This window comes from Tupaia chinensis, unplaced genomic scaffold (genome assembly GCF_000334495.1).
Source record: "Tupaia chinensis unplaced genomic scaffold, TupChi_1.0 Scaffold000197_1, whole genome shotgun sequence".
Lineage (NCBI taxonomy): Eukaryota > Metazoa > Chordata > Mammalia > Scandentia > Tupaiidae > Tupaia > Tupaia belangeri.
In genome coordinates, this window is record NW_006159672.1 from 1,303,107 (window position 1) to 1,312,857 (window position 9,751).

At 42.8% G+C, this 9,751-nt stretch overlaps 1 protein-coding gene across 1 annotated transcript in view; it reads left to right on the forward strand.

The window, feature by feature from the left end:
* The window catches only part of PTPRE (protein tyrosine phosphatase receptor type E), a 178,786-nt gene extending 169,954 nt beyond the window's left edge, over window positions 1-8,832 (forward strand). Inside the window, 4 exon segments of the mRNA XM_006146917.3 lie at window positions 868-922; window positions 925-1,018; window positions 2,821-2,956; window positions 7,536-8,832. Of these exon segments, the coding sequence (XP_006146979.1) occupies window positions 868-922; window positions 925-1,018; window positions 2,821-2,956; window positions 7,536-7,610 (360 nt within the window). The 3' untranslated portion in view covers window positions 7,611-8,832.
* The last annotated feature ends 919 nt before the right edge of the window (window positions 8,833-9,751 follow it).

Here is a 9,751-nt window from a genome sequence, read left to right on the forward strand (position 1 = left end):
CTGGGTCAATTATGGGTAAGATGGATCACCTGTGGGACTTGGTATTGAGCTCAAGATGGTCCATACAGCAAAACTGTGCTTGTCCAAAGTCTTTTCCATGTAGTAACAATGACCCAGGCTGATAAACTCAGTAGCTGCTCATCTTGAGAGTCATGTGAAATGTGGGGCCTTGGATTCTTAAGAAAGATGATCCTTGGCCACCTGTGGCTTAGTGGTTAAAGCAGCTGAATCCCACAGTCAGCCTGTGGCCCAGTGGTTAAGGCAGCTGGAACCCACATGGTCAGTAGCACCCTTACAGTTCCAGATCCAGCAGCTTGAAAAAACATACCAGATATGTGTGTGTGCCCCCAAACCCCAAGAAGGACAGAAAGATGGAGGAGAAGGAATTGAAGCATGACCATGCCCTATAGGGGGTGAAAGGGGAGTGCTTTCTCTCTCCCTCTCTATCTCTCCCTCTCTCTCTCTCCCTCTCTCTCTCTTTCTGTCACTCTCTGGAGATTGCACACATTCCCTGACAAATTTTTGAAAAGAGAGAAAGAAAGAAAAAAGAAAGACAGAAAATCCTCAAACAATGCTGCTAAGGATCCTGAAAACAGTTGGGCAGGGCCTTCTGGGTGCTCCAGGGCTTTCCCTGCTCCTGCTCCCCACCCAGAAGGGAACACAGCCAGCTTCTAGCCTTCTCCTTGGGGGTGAGCAAGGCTACAAACAGCCTGCACATTCAGGCTGCCTAGGTGGGGACACTGACTGCCACAGAAGGCCCAGGGAAGGCTCCAGTTCCTAGGAGGGCAGATGGGTCTGGGGCTTATTGCTCGGGCACTTGGGCATGTGGGATCAGGAAGAACTAAGATGCCCTGTCCTACCCAGCAGCCTCTGGCCCGCCAAGAGGAGCAGATGCGCATGGTACGCCAGTTCCACTTCCACGGCTCCCCGCCGAGGGCAAAGGCATGATAGACCTCATTGCAGCCGTGCAGAAGCAGCAGCAGCAGACAGGCAACCACCCCATCACTGTGCACTGCAGGTGAGTGCGCCCCCTCCTGGTGGGGTGGACACAGGCCACACACCACAGGTACAGAGTAAGAAAGTTTGGATTCTATGCTCCCAACAACAGTATAGCCCTACACTGTGTTTTTTTACCATGCCTCACACACATACACACATGACTTTACATGAATGCATAGATGTCATCTTATACATGCAGAATGCATTTTGCAGGGAGGAGGGAAGAAACGACTTGAACACGTTTCTAATGTGCTTTTGAAACCAAACCAAGCTTTGGTTTCTCCAAAGCTTGGACAAACCACTCCTGTACTTCAAGATATTTGTCTGCTTTTTGAAAAATATTCATACTGCTCTGGCTCTGTGCACACAGTTCCCTGTTATTCCCCTTGAGTTTTGAGGAGATAAGCCAGTGTGGCTGAGCATCAGCACAGGGCGGTTTCCTGAGCCACATCAGGTGGGTCAGGCTGGGATTACTAAGGAAGGCCTGTTGCCTCTCAGCCTGGCTCCCAAGTGAGGCCCAAGGGTGGAAGGACACACATGGGGGTACATCTGGAGACAACTGAGCATCCCAGCAAGGACTTTAAGCCGCATAATGAGGGTAGGCGTATGACTCTGGCCGAATTGAGAGACCCACCAGCTCATCTTCCTGCTATACTACGTGGTTCTGGGTTCTGCCAAGATCCCACTGCAAACTCTGTCAAGCAGGAGTTGAGAGCGTTTTCATTCTTGGGCTGTGCTGATTTGCTTCCAAAGCTGCAATTGTTTCTTTCCCAACACATGCAGCCCCCAGCCACTACCCTCCTTCTTGCAGCCAACAGAACCTCAGTCTAATTTAGGTGGTTTGGGACTCTTGTTTTGGAACCTGCTTGAGTGCACTCCTGGCCTGGCCAGTAGGTGGAGCACATGCCTTGATTTTCAGTCTCAGTGCCTTTCCAGAGATTTTAAAAAATAAACGAGAATTAAGTCCTTTTCGTGTTTCGCCTCCACAAACCCAGGCTATGCGTTTAATGTAGGGCGCTAAGGATGCAAAAGTGAACAAGACTCCACAAAGGTATCCCACCTGTGGAAAGGCAGATGCAAGGACAAGTCATTGCAGCAAAGCAGGAGCCTTAGAATAAGTCCCCACATGAACTTCTGGGGCCCAGAGAGGGCAGCCTTGCCTCTCCAGAGGGTGCTGGAAGAGGCCAGCTAGTCCACCTCCTGAGTCCTGCTCACTCAGGCTTTCCTAAGGGGATTGGGCTCTACTCTTTGGGGCTCATCCAACTTATCCTATTAAGTGAGGCAGACTCAGGTTGTCATTGCTGAGAAACAATGATATGTTCCTGGCAGTAAATATCCTCTTTCTTAATATTCCTCCAATCCTACGTTCTGGTGTCACCTGTTCTAGAAGGTAGTCCTTGGCATAATAAAGAGAGTCTGTGCCAGCCTCTTCCCTAGACCAGAATTGGGAAGGTTTGCATTTCTAACCAGTTGCCAGGTGATGCTAGTACAGCTGGTCGCGGGACCACACTTGGAGAACTACTGGTCTACTCAAGGAAGAGGAAAAATGGTTACACTCACTAACTTAAAAACAAGTAACTGGGCATAAGCTATTCCCTGAAACGTTTGTCTACGAAAATGAGAAGCGTCCTTAAGAGTTTTAAGTTGATGAATCTCTCAGTAGCTAAGCAGCATGTAAATGATCATTCAAATCTAATCAAACTCTGATGGTTTTCAGTGATGGTTGCTCCAGTACTCCACACAGGAATTGGTTGTAAGCTGTTCACTCCTCATTGCCATGTGCGAGTCTGATCATCTGCATTAAGCATTTTCTCTCCGCAGTGCTGGAGCAGGGCGAACAGGTACATTCATAGCCCTCAGCAACATTTTGGAACGAGTAAAAGCTGAGGGACTTTTAGATGTATTTCAAGCTGTGAAGAGTTTACGACTTCAGAGACCACATATGGTGCAAACCCTGGTAAGAACCGGAATGATAAGGATGTTTCCAGAAGAGTGGAGAATTGTTTCATGTTGTATTTGATGTATGTTTCATTAAAGGAGCCCACACATCTGGGGGAGGTGGGAAGGTAAAATTCTCAAAGAAAAGAGTGAAGTGCAACTTTTCACAGTAAAGCTTTACAGACCACCTTCTGCTTTGGGGCTGACTCAGGTCTGTTGTCTGGGCAAGTCTCGGGGGGAAGGGCTTGTCTGTGAATGCCCATTACTAGGAGCCCTTTAGACGGAGGCACTGATGATCCACACTTCTGTGACTTTTACCAGACTCCAATGTACATTTTATCGTGTACTACATTAAGATCAAAAGCAGCACTGAAGTTTAAAATCCTGGTATTTGTCATTTTTAATTTTACACTATTCCATTTGATCCATTTTCTTTGGCCGGTCTTATTGAACCTCAAGACACTACGTAGGGTTTAAGGAATCCACCTAATGTACAATTGCCCTGTACATTCTCTTTCATGCTGTGAATGTGCACTTTCTGGTTTTTAGAAGAGATTCCCCCTCGCCCAATTCAGTAGTGACTTGTGTAGAACCAGCAAGTGGTTTGAAAGCCTGTTCTAGCTCACCATTTTCCCCAAAACCATCTTGTTAAAACTTGCCCTCCCAACTGCTCATTGTCCACACTCTCAGGATCCTGGCACAAGCAATCTGCTCCCCGTGCATGAAAAGGTGGGAAGGAGGGTCCTTCCACAACCTTCCATCATGGCCGAGCATAGCAGCAAGAGAGAATTGCCTGGCCAAGAGCAGTCTTCCCTCTCACATCCAGGTTGGACTAGGGGCACCCTGGGGACACATCAGACTCACCCAGGGAACCTTTACCTTCCATTGTCCAAGCTGCTCCTCAAACCAATTAAGTCAAATCTCTGGGGTTGGGACCCAGGCATTCAAATAACACAGTTCACTCCAGGTAGTCCTGTAGTGAATACAGGTTTGAGAGCCGCAGGACTAGAAGGAAATTTGGTGCCTTCTGTCCCCATAAGTCTCTCTGTCAGCTTTGATCAGGATGGAAACCAGACAGCCAAAATCAATGGCCAGAAAAAGGGCTCCCAGGGCTTCCAGGGCTCCCTCACTGGCCTTGGAGTCCTAATCCCAACAGGCAGTCCTTGTAGTGGCTCTGGGAAGAGGCAGATTAGTGCCTCCTCCCAGCTAGGCCTGCTCTGGAGAGCTAGGAGTATCCCGAACTAGAACTATCCCAAACCAGAATTACTTTGGGCATGGAGAAAACCAGTGTCAGACCACTCCACAAAAGAGCTTTGCATCAGAATAATACTTATTATTAATAAACACTTAATAGTATGCCCTTCGAAAGAAATCCAGTTTTCAATTATGAGCCAGACTCTTGTTGGTTGTTTTCATTTTCAGTTCTTCTGCAGGCTTTCTTCGGCAGTGCTAAGAGCTCGGTCTTGCTCGAATAGAAGTTTAGTCTAAAAGAGAAGTTGTATTGTCCCTTCGAAGCTTGGACTTTGGGCTGTCATTTCAGTATCACAGCTGGACTGCCTCGTGGCTCTGTGAACTTGCACAAGCTCCTTCCACTTTCTGGGTTTCAGTTCCTTTCTGTGGAAAATGGAGTAGTGGTACTACTGTCTGTAGAGTCACTATGCAAAATTTACTTTAAGCAAATCAGAGGCTTCACAACTGCCTGCCTCCAGGAGATGTACCCAAAAAATAAAGCAAAGAATCATCTCTCAAAGAAGCAGCCTTCCAGTACTTCCTTGGTTTTCTTAGGGACTTACAGCTTATGTTAGGTTTTCTTTTTTCTTTTTTTTCAGTTTATTTATTTATTGAGAGAGAGTGAGAGAGGGAGGCACCCCAGTGGAGTCTCATCATGTGGTTAACCTCTTCCCCCGGTCCTGTAGCTAGTCAGAATCTTGGGTGCATGCCTGGCATTTTCACGTCAGCCTGGGATCTGAGCCCATGGTTGCTCATGAGGCTTCCAGCATTGCCAAGCAGGATGCTACAACCTGCTCTACCAACACCAGGGCTCCTCATTAATGCCTGGTCTGGCCAATATATCCCATTTCCAACAGTATCTGGTGTCCTAGAACGCTCTTATCTCAGCTTCTCTCTCTCTGTTCCCTCATTGGAAAGCTGGCCTCAGATATTTTCTGGCTTTTCTCTGTGTTCCTCTCTTGCCTGGTGACATAGCTTGACAAAACATTTTGTACCTTTTAAAGTGGTAACTTTTTTTTTAATGTGAGCATCTAGCCCAACATCCAGTGCATAGTAAGTGCTCCAAAACAAGTGGAGAAATGATAAACAACTTAGGGATAAGATAGTCACTGAATAATAACTGTCAGGTGTTGGAGCCAGGTACTTTACAGACATCTTTCTCATTCCACCCTCACCATAACCTTGTCTGCCTCTGTTCATAACGTTCTGTTGTCATACCTGCATTGGGATGGTAAGTGGCCTGTCCAAGATCCTCAGGTATTAAATATCAAAATGAGATTCAAACCCAATCTGTCTGACACCAGAACTGAAGGGCTTAATTACTACCCTATGCTACCAGACCTGACATTTGGCAGAGATATTTTGGCAAAGAGCACACTGGATAAGAAGCGCTTGCTGGTGTGCAAGTTGATTTAACCCTGCAGATGGGCAAGGTGGCTCAAAACCAGCTTCTAATTGTTGACCACTCAGGGAAGACCCATCTCAAGCATCCTAAATCCTTTAGTCAGGACTGGCATTTCAGAGGTCAAGAATGCATTTGTTTTTTTCCTGGACATTTGAGCTTTGATCAGAAATGTCTATCTGCAAACTGTGGTGTGGCCTGTGTCATCCACTACACTGACAAAATATACTTCATGGATCACTGGCCACCAAAGACTTGTATTCACGACACAGCACAGGACAGTCCAATGCTAGCTCATGTGTTTGCTGTGCAGAGAGAGATTAATGGCCATATCCATTCCTCTAGATCAGAGTAGCTTTGATATTCAACTGATGTAGCTTTCAGGTAGAAGTTGGAGAAGTCAAGCTGAAAGTTGATTACACATGTAATATTTTATGAATGGCTTGTGTGTTTAGGAATACCTTCTGAAAATTCATGTGTTTTTTGGTTTTTTTTTTTTTTTTTTTGCCTTCTGAGGTCATTGTGATCAGGTGGAAATCTTAGCAGTTAGAAGCAGAAACCCCTTGGCTCTTCCAATAATTTTATGTGATTACGAGACCAAAATTCCTGGTCCCCCTCTTCTTTCTCTGGAAAACTAAGCACCAACTTGTCCTGGCCAGAATGAGACTTGTGGAAGGACTGAGGATTCTAATGTTTGGCTTCTTTCAATCCAAAAGCCTTTAGACATTTGTCTATATGTTGAGAAGAGGATGCATCCAATATGTTGCAAAAGAGGATAGAGAGGGTACTTAAGGCAGCCTTTAACCTTTCAGGCTTCCTAAGCCCTTCTCTCCATGCCCCAAGCTCACATGTCCCACTAAGGCGTCTACAAGTAACCAGACCCTTTTACATGAATGGCAAATTAGCTGCAGTTGGTTGTTACTGGAGTGTTTGGGGTCCTCCATCCTACTCACTAACCATTATGCCCATGTGATTTTCTGAAGGCCTATAGAGGATCTTTAAGAAAAGCTAAGTGAGGGGACCAGCAGTTAGTGTTATGGCTATGTCGCTGGACTCCCAAGTAGTTGACTGCGGTTCGCGTCCTGGACCCGGTGGCTTAAAACTCACACCAGGCGCGTGTGCGTGTGTGCCCAAGATCCCAAGAGGAGAATGGAGGAGAAGGGATTGCGGCATGGCCATCCCCCCGGGGGGTGATTTCTCACTTTCTGTCTCTATGTCTCTCTCTGTCTGGCGAGTGCATGCGCCCTATAGCAAAAAAAAAACCTCTCCAAAAAAGAAAAAGAAAAAGAAAAGGAGAAAAGCTAAGCGATTGCCACTTTCTCCATCTCTTTCATTTCTTCCCACTGAATGCACATGACTAATAAGTGCCACCATCCAGTGGGGCTCCCACTAACCCACTAACCTGGTTCTATTCCTTGCTGCTGGAAGCTACTGGGAGGAAGAAGTCCAAAAGCATGCAGAAGTGTTCATATAAGCTAAACGCATTACAGGTGTAAGGCATTATTCTTTTGAATTCTAGTAAAATTTATATAAAACAATGTCTCTTTTCTAAATCTACTCTTAACAGCAATCTAATTCTCATTTTATACAACTTTTATATATTACTTTTTTGTTACAGAATGAAGTTTATCTGACGTTAGTACTCTGATTATTTTTTTTAACTCAGAAAGAGTTGTTTTTCCAGTTTAAGTACGAATATCAATGATATTTTACTGGGACTGTTTTAAAATACACTAAGTTGAAGCAAAATATTGACATTTTCGATGTAGGAAAATAGATTGATTTGGAAATTTTCGTGTACCTATAAACTAAATTGTGTAACAGAAGCTGATATGCATAAGGGTACCTAGGATTTTAGCAGTTAGAATTGTTTATGTTTCAATTTTGAATGTTACCCCTGCCTAAGTTAATCAAATATATTCTTTTAAAATGCCATTTTAATATATTCTCATTTTGTTTTTTTCAGGAACAGTATGAATTCTGCTACAAAGTGGTACAAGATTTTATTGATATATTTTCTGATTATGCTAATTTCAAATGAAGATTCCTGCCTTAAAATATTTTTTAATTTAATGGTCAGTATATTTTGTAAAAATCATGTTAATTTATTTCATAGTTGACATTAATAGCCTTCCTAATTTCTTTGTATATATTTTGTTATGCTTTAAAGGTCACCTGCTATAAAGCTCTTAAATGTTAAATACCCTTTTTTAAAATTGGAATAATGTATTAAGGTCAAATAATATGCCATAAAATATATATTTCTGCTAATATCAGTAAATATCTTAATTTTTCATTAGATTCATATCATTTCATTTTACACATTCAGCATATCTAAAGGCTGTAAATCTTAATATGCCAAGTGTGCTTATGCAAAATACTAAACACAAAACTCATTGTTAGTAAAACAGTTGAGAACTCAGATGCCAGCTTAAAATTCACTTTCCTACCCCTGTACAACCTGAGCAACAGCATTGTTTTGAAGGCGAATTGCTCATGAAGATACACTATAAATCGGGAATCTTGTAAACTCTTCAGTCTTAGTCCATGTGCTTTATCTTCACATTTTAAAGATCACAGGATACTTTACAACCTAAATCCAGGTCTATACACATTAGATTAGTTGGTGACTGACTACACAGTAAAGGTTGAACATTCCTAAGTCAAAAACCCAAATACTCCAAAATCTGAAACTTCTTAAGTGCCAACATGATGTCACAGGTGGAGAATTTTACACCAGACTTCATGTCAGAATGCTGCAGTGCAAAACTACTGTATGAAATTACGTTCAGACTATGTGTATACGGTATTTGTGATATACAAATGAATTTTGTGTTTAGTCTTGGGTCGCATTCCCAAGATATCTCGTTAGGTACATGCAGATATTCCAAATTCGGAAAAAGAATCAAAATCTAAAGCGCTCCTTGTCCCAAGCATCTAAGCTATGGGATATTCAACCTATAATATTTCAAAATAGGTTTATGCAAGGCTGTGTCTATAGCATCTTGGCTAGATGAGAATAGAAGTAAATGCTAGAGGTCCGGGTCACTCATGGCCTTGGGTAAGCAAGACCAGCCATCAGAGCTGCACTTGAAAGCACCACTTGCCATCCGTTCATCTATTCTGTTGGACTCACATAATCCTTGCAAAACCACACCGACTGCACTTCTCAGTCTCCCCTCCCCCGTTCTGCCACAGCAACCTGTGCTGGTCGTCTTCTATGCCTAAAGGACCCCAAACCAGCTCTCATCCAAACATTCACAGAAAAGCTGGACGTCTTAGACACACAGAATCAAGGAGCACACATTTGGATAGAAACAGTAGCATTACCACAAGCAATTATAATTTAAATTTTCTGAGAAGCATTTTGGTATTTAAACATTTCTTGTACAAAGCTAAGATTGTTTGTAAGTAAAGAAACATTAAAAATCTAGATTTATACAAATTTTTAAAGTCCCACTCTTCAATGTTTAATTAAAAAAAAAATACAGAGAAATCCTTAATCTAAAGGCTAACTTATTTTTGAATGGAAATACTACTGAGACCTTTAACACTGGATAATAATAATGATCCCATTGTCAGATAGAAATGGCAGAGGGACCAAAAAAAAAAAAAAAAAAAAAAAAAGGGGGAAGGAAAAAAAACAACTCCCATGTGCACATGCTTCCAGGCCCACAGCTCCTTAAACCCAGGTTTCTGTTCATTCTTCTCCAATAAATACCTGCTTCAAATGGGCTTAATTTTCTAGAACAAAGCTCTAACTGCCCTAAAATCTTCAGATTTTTACAGTTCTAGGGGGGAAATGCTATTGAGTAAAGTGGAATCATGAAACCACTGTGTCATTACTGTGAGTCCATCTTTGATTTTATTATTTTTTCTTAAAATTCCATCAAGTTTTATACTTTGAAAACTGTGCAGGAGGTTCCAGAGAGATGAATGATGCCTTCCAAGTGATCAGCAGCAGTTCTTAGGTCTTCGCATGTTTCTGTCAGTGAGGATCCCAATGGAACAATCCATGGATTTGTCTTTTTGTCTCTTTTAGTTTTTTTCAGGGGTTGATTTCTCTCTGTCTTTCTGGTGAGTGCAAGAGCCCTATAGCAAAAACCTTTCTTTAAAAAAAAATTGTTTATTTATTTAATTCCATTTATTATTATTTTTTAATTTGACCAGTGACAGAGAAGA